This window comes from Bombina bombina, chromosome 6 (assembly GCF_027579735.1).
Source record: "Bombina bombina isolate aBomBom1 chromosome 6, aBomBom1.pri, whole genome shotgun sequence".
Lineage (NCBI taxonomy): Eukaryota > Metazoa > Chordata > Amphibia > Anura > Bombinatoridae > Bombina > Bombina bombina.
The window spans coordinates 663,746,930-663,762,036 of record NC_069504.1 but is presented as its reverse complement, the minus strand read 5'-3'; the positions used below and the strand labels follow the sequence as shown (position 1 = coordinate 663,762,036).

General features: G+C 39.2%; 1 protein-coding gene across 1 annotated transcript in view; it reads right to left on the bottom strand.

Annotated features, from left to right (window-relative positions):
* The window catches only part of IQGAP1 (IQ motif containing GTPase activating protein 1), a 274,725-nt gene that overhangs the window by 23,626 nt on the left and 235,992 nt on the right, over positions 1 to 15,107 (bottom strand). Inside the window, exons 30-34 of the mRNA XM_053717739.1 lie at positions 10,685 to 10,817; positions 9,780 to 9,882; positions 3,979 to 4,114; positions 3,154 to 3,241; positions 2,580 to 2,792 (exon numbers count right to left, since the gene is read on the bottom strand). Coding sequence (XP_053573714.1) covers positions 2,580 to 2,792; positions 3,154 to 3,241; positions 3,979 to 4,114; positions 9,780 to 9,882; positions 10,685 to 10,817 — 673 coding nt within the window. The remainder of the gene's footprint in view (positions 1 to 2,579; positions 2,793 to 3,153; positions 3,242 to 3,978; positions 4,115 to 9,779; positions 9,883 to 10,684; positions 10,818 to 15,107) is intronic.

Here is a 15,107-nt window from a genome sequence, read left to right as displayed (position 1 = left end):
AGCGCTAAAATAGGCCCCTCCCACTCATATTACAACAGTGGGGAAGCTCAGAAACTGTTTCTATGCAGAAAACAAAAATGGCCATGTGGTAAAAATCAAGCCCCAATAAGTTTTATCACCAAGTACCTCACAAAAAACGATTAACATGCCAGTAAACGTTTTAAACATACATTTAAAAGTTATGTATTATTATTTACAAGCCTGCTACCAGTCGCTTTTACTGCAGTTAAGGCTCATACATTATTTCAGTATAATGTATGAGTCAATTCCATTCCTTAGAAAATACATTCAGTGCACACACACACATCAGCCTGATACCAGTCGCTATCACTGCATTTAAGGCTGAACTTACTTTACAATGGTATCAGCAGTATTTTCTCAGTCAATTCCATTCCTCAGAAAATAATTTACTGCACATACCTCTTTGTTGCAGGGGGACCCTGCATGCTATTCCCCTTCTCTGAAGTTACCTCACTTTTCCTCAGATGAGAACAGCCAGTGGGTCTTAGTTACGTCTGCTAAGACCATAGAAAAAAACCCAGGCAGATTCTTCTTCTAAAGCTGCCTGAGAATAAACAGCACACTCCGGTGCCATTTAAAAATAACAAACTTTTGATTGTAGAAATAAACTAAGTTAAAAAAACACCACAGATCTCTCACAGCTTCCTATCTAGTTAGGCTGCAAGAGAATGACTGAGTATGACAGGTGAGGGGAGGAGCTATATAGCAAGCTCTGCTGGGTAATTCTCTTGCAGTTTCCTTTTAGGAAGAGAAATATTCCATAAGTAATGGATGACCCGTGGACTGACTACACTTAACAGGAGAAATTATACATTTAAAAAAAAAAAAAAAAACTTTATGGGCTATATAAATAGATCATCTACAAAACATTTATGCAAAGAAAAAATGAGTGTATAATGTCCCTTTAAGATTTATTCGATCAGGCATACACAGGTATTTCATTAATTTATCTTATGTTGCTGTACATGAATTAGCTTTTCAATCAATGTAAACTGAAAAACATCAATATAAGTGCATTTATATAAAGCCTAAAATTGTGTATTTTTTATATAGCTTATAAACAAAATCCCAATACAGGGGAAAATATGACGATCCCAAACATCAAGAAAGCGTTCTGTGGATATCTACACAGCAAGAATACTTAGGGGCTCTGCCTACAGGAGTTGGGCATGTGATACTTAAACATTACAAGATGCTGTAACAGCTCCAGTATGATGATGCTAAATGCTGAACTAAGAAGCTACCTTTGTTTCTCATAAGTAGAATATGTTCACTTTTTGCTATTAAACATATCTGGGGATCCTTTTTAATATTAGTCAGTGTTCACTCTCCCTATCAGGGACTAAATGGTGCAGAGAAACTAGCTCACTTCGCTGTTGTGTGAAACATTTTTTTTTTTAAAAAAGAGAATACAATTAAAAAAAACATATCTTACTAAACCTGTGTTTGTGCCTCCCTATTAAGTTTTAATATATGCATCCCTGAATTTCAGCCAGTCTGGAGTCACAACTTTCAAGTACACCATAAGCCAGATGAATATCAAGAGCCAATACATCACTTTTAATGCTTCCGTTATTAACAGTTTTTGAGATAAAATGAAAACATGTGTCTTTGTAGCTTGTAGTGAAAACGCCACACTACCTAACGAGGGACTGTGCTGTTGGCGCTCCTTACCTCAGGCTCATGATCAAAGGTGCAACAGATTTCTTGATGGGGTGGTGTGAGGTTGATTTACTCTGGCCAGCAGTGCGGGAGATCCAGTGAGTGAGAAGGATAATCTGTGTCTCCCGCTCTGGGAGGACTGGCAGTGTGTGAGTCATCCGGTGAGCGAGGTGTATGTTGTTTCAAATACAGAGACAGTCAACATTCAAGGGGTACGATCGTTTCCCTATGGTATTTAACTTGTGATTCCTTTCACTCTGAGAGGACCAGATATATATTACACTGTCTCACACAATGCCTCAGTATCGTTATGTTTGAACTTTGCAGCACAGTCCTAATCGTGAGCTGATACAAACTTTCAGCAGGAATAGTATATACATTTTTTTTTTGCTGTGTTTTATTCACCACCCATGTATTTGGAGTTGACCTTTGATATGGCTTTTTAAGGTGTGCAAATAAATTATTAGTATATGTTGTTGACTGCCTATCTCTGACACCATACTTGCCACTAGAATGTTTATTTAAAGGCTGCATATGTACAGTTTGATAAATATAGCCCATAATATTGAATGTGATTTTATTAAGGGTAGTACTGGATAAACTGTAAACACTTTCAGATGCATAAGACACTAAACTGTTTTCCTTATCTTATATTATTAAGAAATCTTACAATGAGAACTATGTTTTGATCCATATTCAGCTTTGCAAATATAGGTGGTGGACCCTGTATTAACCCAACTATGCATCAACTGACCAACTTGCCTCTAACCCTAACTGGAGAAAGACAGGAATATCAATATGAACAGAAACTCAATGAGTGAACATCACAAGCAAACTATACCAAGCTTATGAGATTAATGTATGCACCTATGATACAATGCAGAACATTTGTTTACCTTGGCAACATCATTAATGAGGTCCTGATACCCATTTGCTGGGTTCACCATCCCTAGTTCTGCTAGTTTCTTTAAACCTGCTTGTATCTTCTCTTTCTTTTCTTGAAGTGTTAGATTGTTGTCTTCTGTTATGGATTTTGCCTTCTTCATCTTGTCGGGGGTCTTTGCGTCTCGAATTGCACGCCTCTGCATTGCCCGTTGATGATCTGCTTCCTAAACAAAATGTAAATCCCATAAAAGAGGCCCCATTACCTTTGTTTTTTACATGTAAAAATGAGTCTTATAACACAGTAGTAACACATTCTTAGATTTTAAGTGTAGAATTTTGAAGCACTGTAAACAGAGAAAGGATTGTATCTACAACAATGAAATAAAATATAATACTAAACCCCTGGAGAACAAAACTTCAGCTTCCCTTTCTATCCATTACACTTCCACAGATTATTTACATTCATGCCAAACCTACAGAATCTTTACTCTCCCTTACCAATGTGTGCGAGTCAAATAATACATAAACATACACACAGCTCTAATTACATATATTAAATTATTATTCTTACACATTCTTAATTACCTGTTCACTGCTTGCCGGCGTATCCAGGATCTCTATCAAGGTTTCTCCAGGCTGGAACCTGATGACGTCTACTATGAGACGCTTTGTACTGTGTTTGAAAAAAAATATTTCTTTTAATTACCTATTCAAAATGTGTACATATACACAGCTAAAGATAACATGGTGCACAGTTAGGCATATGAAATCCCTACAATATAGAAAAGTCTATTAAGAAAAAAAATCCAAATAATCTACTATTTCCTTCATTTCTTTCTGTTTGTCTACCCGTTTTCCTGCCCTTGTTACTACTTCCTCACCGTGTATCTCCTATATATGGCCTAGACGTTTGTTGTGTAAGGCGTTTCTGTGCGATTCAACATTACTATGAGGCCACTCACATAAAGGAAGACATTTTTTTTTTACTATCTCTCACAGCGAGATAAAAGCAGCACAGTATAATATTACATTGTATCTGGTAGCACTAAGCAAATTATTAAATCTAGACCCCTGTGTCTCCCTCTCTCCCATTTCCTTAATATTTCAGTTGCTAATGAAATTAGCTAAGTATTAGCTGTGTATGGAGTAATGCAAAAGAACAGCCATGAAATATAGCAGGAAGAGTTGATAGTAATGTGAATGCTGAAAATAACAAAAAAGAACCAAAGAGAAAGAGACACTACACTGGCTTCCCAGATCCAGGGCTAAGTGTATTTTACTACATCAAGAACTTTCGATACATAAAACAATGGGAAATTTTATGGGGAAAAAATCCAATAAAAATGCATCTTACAAAAATAAAATAAGGCAAATGTCCATATAATCAACAAAGTTTAAAAGCTTACTTACTTTAGCAAGATAGTTCTTGCATCCTTCTCTGCATTTTCATCACCGAGGACCTCAAACTTGTTAGTGAGGGTTAGAGACACCTCAGTCTTTGCCAGCATCTCCTTGTTGGCATCTGTTGCAGATCCAGGCCCTTCCCCTGAAGCAGAATATAAATATTATGCATTGCAGGGCAGAAAGTAAAATAGCTCATATATTTTGTCATATTATAGAAGAAGCAGAAATATAAGTTGGGTATATATATAGGTATTCAATCGTTGGGCAGACCATGTTTTGCTTCTTTATGCAGTAAATAATAGTAAAAACAGGATTTATACTTATCTGATAAATCTATTTCTTTCCGGATAGGGTAAGTCCACGGTTTCATCAATTACTGTAGGGAATATCACTCCTGGCCAGCAGGAGGAGGCAAAGAGCACCACAGTCAAACTGTTAAGTATCACTTCCCTTCCCACAATCCCCAGTCATTCGACCGAAGGAAAATGGAGAAAAAAAAAGAAGAAGTAACACAAGGTGTTGAGGTGCCTGAGGTTTAGTCAAAAACAACTGTCTTAAATAAAGGGCAGGGCAGTGGATTCACCATATCCGGAAAGAAATAGATTTATCAGGTAAGCATAAATCCTGTTTTCTTTCCTAAAATATGGTGAGTCCACGATTTCAGCAATTACTGTTGGGAATCAATACCCAAGCTAGAGGACACAGATAAGTAGGGAGGGACAAGACAGGCAGACCGAAACAGAAGGCACCACCGCTTGAATAACCTAACTCCCAAAGGAATCCTCAGCCAAAGCAAAAATATAAAATTTATAAAATTTGGAAAAAGTATGTAAAGAGGACCAAGTTGCAGCCTTGCAAATCAGTCCCACAGAAGCTTCATTTTTGGAAGCCCAAGAAGAAGAGACAGCCCTCGAGAGATGGGGCATAACTCTCTCAGGAGACTGCAGCCCCGCAGTCTGAACAGCAAATGAATTAAACTTCTCAACCAGAGAAAAGAGAAGTAGTAGCTTTCTGTTACGGAGAAAACAAACAGAAGAAAAATATTATTAATACCTCCAATTGTACACAAGAGACAATAATGAGGACACAGAGAAGGAATAACAAATTCCCAAACAAAATATCCACTTAGGATAAATAAACGCCTTATCCGAAATAAGATAAAGCGAATCGCACTGCAAAACTGAGAGCACCTACACTCTCCGAGTAGAAGATAACAAAAAAGATAACAAAAAAGAAAACTTCCAAGATAAAAATTTAACATCTATGGAATGCTATGGCTCAAACTAAGCCTGCTACAAAACCTCAAAACAAGGTTAAAAGCTCCAGGATGAGCAACAACCTAAAACACAGTCCTGATACTAACCAGGGTCTGACAAAAGATTAAACGTCTGGCCCATCCGCCAGACACTTGTGTAAAAAAAAGTAACGCAGAAATCTGACCCTTCAGAGAACTGACTGAAAAAACACCCTCCAGACCTTCCCAGAGAAAGGGTAAACCCCTAGGAATCCTGACCCTACTTCCAAGAGTAGTCCTGGGATTCACATCAATCAGGAAATTTACGCCATACCTTATGGTAAGAGTAACCAGTAACAGGCTTGCGGGCCTGAAACATGGTCTCAATGACCTACTCAGAAAAATCACGCTTAGACAGAACTAAGCATTTAATCTCCAAGCAGAAAGCTTCAGAGACACGATAATTGGATTAAAGAATGAACCCTGATTAGAAGGTCCTTCCTCAGGAATAACCACCAAGGTGGAAGAAATACATCCCCGCCAGGTCTGTATACCGGATCCTGCGACTATGCAGGAACTATTAAAAAACGATGTTCACTCCCATTTGATAGGAGCAATGACTCATGGAAGGAGAGCAAACTGAGAAACAAAGATGCCAGACTGAAATCCCAAGGAGCCAACAGGGTATTTAACAGAGCAGCCTGCTGATCTCTTGACTTTTAACATAACTAGGAAAGCTTGGTGTACTGCTATCTCCAACTCCAGCACCCCCCATTTGAGGGTTAACCTGGAGAACACCTCCGGGAGAAGCGCCCACTCCCCGGAATGAAAATGTGAATAGTTGATAAACAATCCACGCCAATCATGGCAAAGGAACTCCAGGTTCCTCCCAGGTGGTTAATGTAAACCACTGAGAAAAAATTGTTCAACTAGAACCTGAAAACTGAAACCAAGCCATCAGAACATTGTAGATCCTTCTCAACTCCAAGATGGTTATGGGGAGAGCAGACTCCTCCCAATTCCATAGTCACCAACCAAACAGACTGGTGACCGTGGTCACTATTACTCAGGAAGGTCTCCGGACGCATGTGCCAGAGACAGATGCTCCTGGGAAAACCAAAAGATTCTGGAGAATGCGGGCAACAATTCCGCTACCCCAAGCTAAGCGAGCGCTCTATCACTAATAACCCCTCTCTGATCCACAGGGAAGAATCTCATGTCGACAGATCTAGATCTATCCTCCGAGACACAAGATTCCCGGTCCACTATGCAATCAGCAGACTCTCAGATGGAATCCAAAGAGATGATGTCCAATGAAGCGACCATCAGACCAATTACCTCCATACCTGGAGCCACTGAAGGGCCAAACAGTAAAGTGCTGAAAAGGCATGAGGAAAATAATCCTCTATTTTCTGACCTCTGTCAAACATATTTTCAGAGATCGGAAATCTAATATGGTCTTTAATAAACTACCCCTGTAGCTAGAACAAGGGAACTAATTTCTAGAATCACTTCCATCTATGGGAATGAAGAAAGACAACAAGATCTCTGTATGAGAGGTTGCTTGTTGAAAAGATGGCGCCTGAACCATTATGACATCTAGGAAGGGCACCACAGCAATTCTCTGAACCTGATCACTGCCAATATAGCTCCCTCAGAGAGCCATGGCAAGGCCAAAGGGAAGAGCCACAACTGAAAATGTTTGACACAAAGGCAAAACTCAGGAACTTGAAAATACGCATCCTCCAGGTCTATGGTTACCATGAACTGACCCTCCTAGACCACCCCTACAGGAACTGCAACTATCACTCACCGGGAAGAGAAGTCCCAAATGCACTACAAAAATGCCTCACTGTTATCTGTGCTGCAGATAAAATTGAGAGGTGGAACCTGCCTCAGGGAGGGAAGGAAAGACAATAAGTAGTGACCCTGAGGTACTGAGTCCACAGCCTATCTGGGACATCTCATATCCATGTTTGAAGACAAACATAGAGATTCAACCTCCACTTGGAGTCCCAGTTCGAGGGCAAACTCCTTTAGGTCTATTCATCTTGCTTGTGGTAGAAAAGACCCTTTTCCACCCGTAATTCAGAACTATTCCTGTCAGATAATGACCAAACAAGGTCTTACCCTTGAATGGAAGCATCAGAAACTTGGACTCGGAGGAAAAATCCACTGTCCACAATGCCCCGTGGGCTAGCATAGCAAAGCCAGATATTTTGGCTCCCGGCTGAAAAACTTGCATGGTAGCATCAGAAATAAAATAATTAGCTAATTTAAGAGCCTTAATTCTGTACAAGATCTCCTCAAAAAGAGTCTCTACCCAATCGGAATCAGACAAGGCATCGCACCAATAAGATGCCGCACTTGACACAGTGGCAATACAAAGTTCCATGTAAGCTGCCAGCTTAGTCATGGATCCTGAAAAGAACATCCATCTTCTCTAGGAATCCTAGTTCTCTTAGCCAGAGTAGAATGCCCTACTACTTTAGGCACTGTGCGCCATTTTTAATGGATACAGCGACAGGAAACATCTTTTTAAAGACAGGAGATGGGTAAAAGGAATCCCTGACTTCTCCCATTCCTGTGAAAAATCTCCTAGCACGACCTGGAAAAGGAAAAAAAATCCTAGCACGACCTGGAAAAGGAAAAAAAATCCTAGCATTTATAAAGTTTACTAGATTCTTTAGGGTTGACAATGACAGGCATATCGGAGTTGCTCCAAAGTAGCCAAAACCCCCTGTAACCATACACGAAGGTGTTCAAGCTGAATTCTGAAGGATACTACTTCAACATCAGAGAAAGGAATTATACTGTCCGAATCTGAGGTTCCACTCTCTGAAAACTACCGACGCATCCTCCACATCAAACTCATGAGGGAGGACAGCCTGAGTAGCAGGAAATGGAACAGAAACCTTAATATCTGAATTTCTAAATTTTCCTCTTGCGTATTCCTTTTAACATAGGAAAAGCAGATAATGCTGCAGATATCACCGAAGATATCTGAGCAACAACTTCTGCAGGCAAATAAACTCCTCCAGGAGACTGAGAGGAAATGCAGGACACTATATGTGTAGCCATTAAGGCTTGGGACGTTTGAGGGAAAGCTGTGGCAATGCCTAAACAGCATCATCCTAAGAGACATGAGGCTCAGAAAATAAAAGAAAGTGCCTTAGGTGAAATTCTTATTACTGTCAGCAGAGAAGTCTGCTATAGAGAACTGCCTGCACTGGATTGTGATCGCTATGACACATAAGCCAAACAGCAGCAGCATCTGAGTGAAAACGATAGAAAACGATTCCGTATTAGCCCAAGCCTCTAGCAATAGACATACTCTCTACCCACAGAGGCAATAACACTACTCCATACTTAAACGGAGAAAGAGCCACGTGATTGGCTCAGAAAAAGAAAACTGAAGATGGCGCAGATCCATTCCCATCTAGAGAAGGAGGCGGAGCAACAAAGAGATGAAGTGCGCAGCTAAAAATAACAGTGCTCTTTATCTCACTTCAGTCAAAATATCTAACTAAGAGTAGACAGTTCTGAAAAGGCTGAGAACCTGACACACAAGGTTAGAGGTACAGTGGCTGTTAGCATGTAAAAACACTGTAGCCTTCACAGACATAGAGAATATAAGGTACAGTGTCTGTATATAAAACCACCTTGCATAGCGAGAAAGCTCATCCGGCGAGCTTCTATTCTCTCATTCCCCACGCCAATCACTTACCACTGTACTACAGTGGGAATAAGTATAAATAAAAAATAAATTAAAGGAATATATAGCCTCTGGGGGTAAATTTCCACATCTTAGGAAAGAATTCCCCCAAGTCTCTCTACATATAAATAAAGATCCTGCCCCTGCCAAATAAATCCTTTCCCCAAGGATTAATATTTCCCAAAGAACTTTTCTATAAATCTATTAAGTGCAAGTCTCCCACCTGGAAAACAAAAGCACTTACCTACAGTCTAGCCGTCTGGCAGGAGGACAGCCTACCAGCGTGAGAGGATGCCACTCATCACAGAGACCGGTATCAAAAAGAAAAAACAAAGTAAACCTACTCAGGCTTTCTATACAAGGGTAGCAAACATGTTAGGAAAACGCAGTAAGGCCCACCTTACAAGTTCCTAACTGCTTTAAAGCCACCACTGCCCTACTGATGAGACTAACGTGGAGTACGGCTAGACCCAATCATGAGAGGAAAGATCAGAATAAAATCTTGACTGAAGTGAAATAAATCCAATCTTCTCAGACACCAAAACTTCACCTCCTCCTTGCCCCGAAGGCAAAGAGAATGACTGGGGATTTGACTGTGGTGCTCTTTGCCCCCTCCTGCTGGCCAGGAGTGATATTACCAACAGTAATTGATGAAACCGTGGACTCATAATATCTTAGGAAAGAAATAATGCATACAGTAAAATGTATGTAAAAAATTAACACAGAAAGCAAAAAATGAGCTAGATGTCAGAATTTCCTATTTATTGAATCATTATAAAATGAAGGTACTGCACCACAATCCTCACACATTTGGTGACAATTACCAGCACTTCTTTAGAAATACAAAGTGTAACTCACCTATGAGAGACTCAATGGTGGGAACCTCTCCCAGGTCATCCAGCAGCTCATGAATGGGGTCATTATGCTCTGGGGCTATGGCATCCTGATGGTCCAACAGTAGCTGCAATAGTATTTATATTATAAGAATTTGATTTACATATTCTCTCGCCCATTACACAAGAGTATATACCAAGGTATCACTATTAACCATCTCTTGCTTACATGATTTGTGTGTGGAAAGGTGATTGTAGCTTACTATTCTATTATGTTTCTTGGCATAAGTCTGCTTTAATAAAATAGGTCACAAGCTAAAAATAGATTAATGTATTGCTTTGTTAAACAGAGACGTTTTGGTTAATATATTTCAAATTATGAAATTCTAATTAAAGTGATGGTAAACTCTTCCTTTTTTAAAATTATATCCAGAATATTAGTGATATTTTAGATGGAGTTAAATTCATCAGTTGTAATGAAGATCCGCTATAACTTACTTTTTAATATAGATATAAAATTCAAATTCCCTGTGCTCTGCTGCCCACTTCACAAGTACATTTTTTCTATGAGCTAAAAATTTAAATTCTTGTTGAATCAGCAATCTCCCCATATGGCACTTTTGTTGTAGCTAGAGCGCTGATTGGAGAACAATTCAAATCTAGCTCACAGAAAAATTGACTGTTATAGTGGGCGGTGGAGCGCAGGGTATTTTAATAATCATATTAAAAAGTAAGTTATAGCGCATCTTCATTACAACTGATGAATGAAACTTCATCTTACATATAACTAACATTCTGTATCTGATTTTAAAAAGGGGAGAGTTTACCATCACATTAAGTTATTTTTGCCATTACAATAAATAGTCATGTAGGCCTTATGTGATATTTAACTGTCCTATAGATGCGAGAGTTGAGCAGTTTTGTACTTACAGTGTGTGTATTTACAATTTCTCCTATAGAAATATAAATAACTGGTTTTGTAAGGGTGACCAAATCGGAATATTCATCCACGTTAAACCTGTCCTCTGGTTCTGGGACTTCACAAGCAGACTGGAAAAAGCGCCTGAGATAATAACAGATTATGATAAGCACAGGGTTTTTAACATTTCAGTCAAAATTAAACTTTCATTATACAGATAATGGTTGCAATTAAAAAAACTAATTTTCAATTTACTTCTGTTACCAAATTTGCTTTGTTCAATTGGTATCCTTTGAGAGTAAACTCAGATAGGCTCATAGAAGTTCAGGAGTGTGCACTTGCATTTAGCACACAATTTTATTTCTATTATCAAACGAACATCTTTATTTTGGAACCCTTTGTTGAAACTTAGTTCTTTCCATGACAGCTTCAACAGAACACAGCAAATCAATAACCAGTCCCATCGCCCAGAGAAACACTAAACAAGGGGACCCTCAACAAGAACTTTCCCACATACTGTACTTCACAGTGAAGTCCTGAACCTTCTTCTATATTTAGGACTTATTTAGGACCTGCAAATAATGGTTTGAGCCTTAGTATTTAGGCTTTAAAATTAAAGTGACAATCAAGTCAAAATAAAACTTTCATGATTCAGATTTTAAACCTCTTTCCAATTTACTTTTATCATCAAACTTGCTTTGTGCTCTTCGTATTCTTTATTGAAAGCTAAACCTAGGTAGGCTAAAATGCTAATTTCTAAGCCCTTGAAGGCCGCCTCTCATCTCAGTGAATTTTGACAGCTAGACAGGGCTAGTTCATGTGTGTCATATAGATAACACTGCGCTCACTCCTGTACAGTTATTTATGAGTCGGAACTGATTGGCTAAAATGTAAGCCTGTCAAAAGAACTGAAATAAGGGGGCAGTCTGCAGAGTCTTTGATATAATGTAATCACAGAGGTAAAAAGTATTGTAATATAACAGTGTTGATTTGGCAAAACTGCAGAATGGGTAATAAAGGGATTATCTATCTTTTAAACAATAACATTTTTCAAGTAGACTGTTCCTTTAATTAAATAACTCATGATTCATATTTCATATATAATAAGCATTTAACTGATAAATTACTGAGAGCATACAGAGATCTTAAATATAAAAGTAACCTATTTTTCATAAATTAATCTCCAGTAGCACTTACAAAATATATAAATACCAGAGACAGTGCATGGAAACAGATATATATTGTGCATGCAAAACAAAGATCTAAATGGATTACATCTATACATTAAACATTATATACAATAATATATATTTTTTTAAATATATTATTATTATTATTATTATTGGTTATTTGTAGAGCGCCAACAGATTCCCCAGCGCTATAAACAAACGGTATACAAGGTAAAATTTATAGGGATCAAATGGGTAAAGGGCCCTCCCGAGAGTCACACTGTTGTAGTCATCTCTTATGAAGGTGATCTGCAAATAGTTGGGCTGTTAGGCTTACATGCTAAGGGGGCTCATGGCGGAGAGGAACTGGTATTAGGAAAGATTAGTGTAGGTTGTATGCATCCCTGAACAGTAGAGTCTTTAGGGAGTGCTTGGAGCTTTCAAAACTAGGGGAGAGTCTTGTGGAGCGAGGCAGAGCGTTCCACAAGATGGGAGCCAGTCTGGAGAAGTCCTGTAAATGGGAATGTGAGGAGGTAACCAGAGAGGAGGAGAGTAGGAGGTCATGAGCAGAGCAAAGGGGACAGGAGGGAAAATATCTGGAGACAAGGTCTGAGATAAAGGGGGGAGCTGTGCAGTTGAGGGCTTTGTATATTAGAGTCAGAATTTTGTGTTTAATTCTGGAGGCAAGAGGAAGCCAGTGAAGGGATTGGCAGAGAGGTGCAGCAGATGAAGAAAGAAGATGAGCCTGGCAGAGAAATTAATTATGGATTGTAAAGGAGCTAGGCGGCAGCTAGGGAGACCAGAGAGGACGGAGTTGCAGTAGTCGAGATGGGAAAGGATGAGAGTGGATTCAAATCTTAGTTGTGTCTTGTGTAATGAAATTTCTAATTCTAGAGATGTTTTCAAAGTGGAAGCGGAAGGATTTAACCAAGGACTGAATGTGAGGAGTGAAAGAAAGATCTGAGTCAAATGTCACCCCAAGACATCGGGCATGCGGGGTAGGGGTAATGATGGAGTTGTCAACAGTTATAGAGAGATGGGGGGTGGAGATTTTAAAAGAAGGAGGGAAAATAAGGAGCTCAGTTTTGGAGAGATTTAGCTTAAGGTAGTGAGAGGACATCCAGGAAGAGATGTGAGAAAGACAGTTAGTGACACGGGTTAGCAAGGAAGGAGATAGGTCATGTTCAGAGAGGTAGATTTGGGTTTCGTCGGCATACAAATAATATTGAAACCCGTGGGACTTTATTAAGGAACCTAACAATGACGTGCAGATTGAGAAGAGAAGGGGACCGAGGGCAGAGCGTTGTGGTACCCCAACAGAAAGTGGTGAAGGGGCAGAGGAAGCCCCAGAAGGCTACACTAAAGGTATGGATAGACAGGTAGGAAGAGAACCACAAGAGGGTTGTGTCACAAATGCTGAAGGATTGGAGGGTTTGGAGCAAAAGAGGGTGGTCAACAGTATCAAAGGCTGCAGACAGATCAAGGAGGATAAGCAGAGAAAAGTGGCCTTTGGATTTTGGGAACCCTAACGATTGCTGTCTCTGGAGTGATGGGGGGCGAAATCCAGATTGAAGTGGGTCAAGGAGGAAGTTTAATGTAAGGGACTGGGATAGGCATGCATATACTAGCTTTTCAAGAAGCTTTGAGGCAAGTGGGAGTAGGGAAATAGGGCAGTAGTTAGATGGGGAGGTTGGATCGAGAGAAGGTTTTTTGAGGATAGGTGTGACCAGTGCATGTTTTAGAGATAAGGGAAATATACCGGCGCTGAGGGAGAGGTTGAAAATGTGTGTGAGTATAGGGGTAAGGGTAGAAGAGAGGGAGGGGAGTAGCTGTGAGGGGATGGGGTCGAGGGGACAGGTAGTGAGGTGAGAGTGCAGTATAAATGCAGACTTCCTCAGTAACAGGGGCGAAAGAGCTAAATTTATGGCTATGTGGGTTTTGGTTGATTGCAAGCTATTGAGGGGGTGAGAGACTGGAAGTATGTTGGGAGCTGATTTTGTTTCTGATGGAATCGCTATATATATATATATATATATATATATATATATATACATATATATATATAATTATTATTTGTTTCTAAATTTTTAACATAACCATATAACTTTTTTTTTTAATTATAAAGTATACTTATTCATATGAGCATGTACGTAAACTCAAGAATATACACAACCCACACAACTAATTGTATGCTAATGGTTTGGGATCTGTTAACTGTATGCAAATTATGCTCTTATGAAAGAGGGACCACATATGATGTTAGGTACAAAATGTGTATGAGTTTATAATCTGAGGTGAAAGACATACCATCCCATAGACTGAGACAAATCCTGACTAAAATGAACACTGTGTCTTTAAGATTTACACACTGCACCTTCAATTAAAGGAGGTATAAATAGAAGCCCTGAACAAACAACAAGCCATCTTGATAAAGACATTAAACTACTGAAATGCGTAGAAGGAAGACTTGTTGTTCAGTAGGGTTACTGAATAGAAATACACAGTGATACTATCACACCTGGTTTTTCAAATTTGGAGCCAAATCCTGTTATGACCATCCGATTGGCTACAGGTCATGTGACCCCCCTGCAGCACGGTCAGTGAAGAAGCTGAGAACAGGCTGAAAACCCACAGCAAGGAGATCCACAGCAGGCAAGTCTGACTAAGTGTGACTGCGCTTTGGGACTACACCACATACCACTACGGAGGTCCAGTAAGGCTAGCAAGTTGTGAAATTAACATTAAATTACTGATCGGTCAGCTACTTATCCACCTAGACTCTTTTACCACTTGAAGTATAATTACATATACTGTGATTCAGCAGAGAAGGCTTTCTGACTGCCCTAAAGGAATTATATACATTGTATAAAGCTTTTGCACACCACACTGCCTATTAGCAACATTGTATTTTATTAATTTATATTAAAGGGACACTAAAACGCAATTTTTTTCCATAATGGTTCAGATAGAGCATGCAATTTTAAGCAACTTTCTAATTTTATCAATTTGTCTTCGTTCTCTTGCTATCTTTATTTAAAAAGCAGGAATGTGATGCATAGGAGCCGGCCTATTTTTGGTTGAGAACCTGGGTTATGTTTGCTTATTGGTGGGTAAATGTCAGCCTCCAATAAGCAAGCACTATTCATGGCGCTGAACCTAAAATGGGCTGGCTGCTAAGATTTACATTCATGATTTTCAAATAAAGATAGCAATAGAACGAAGAAATAGGAGTAAATTAGAAAGTTGCTTAAAATTGCATGCTCTA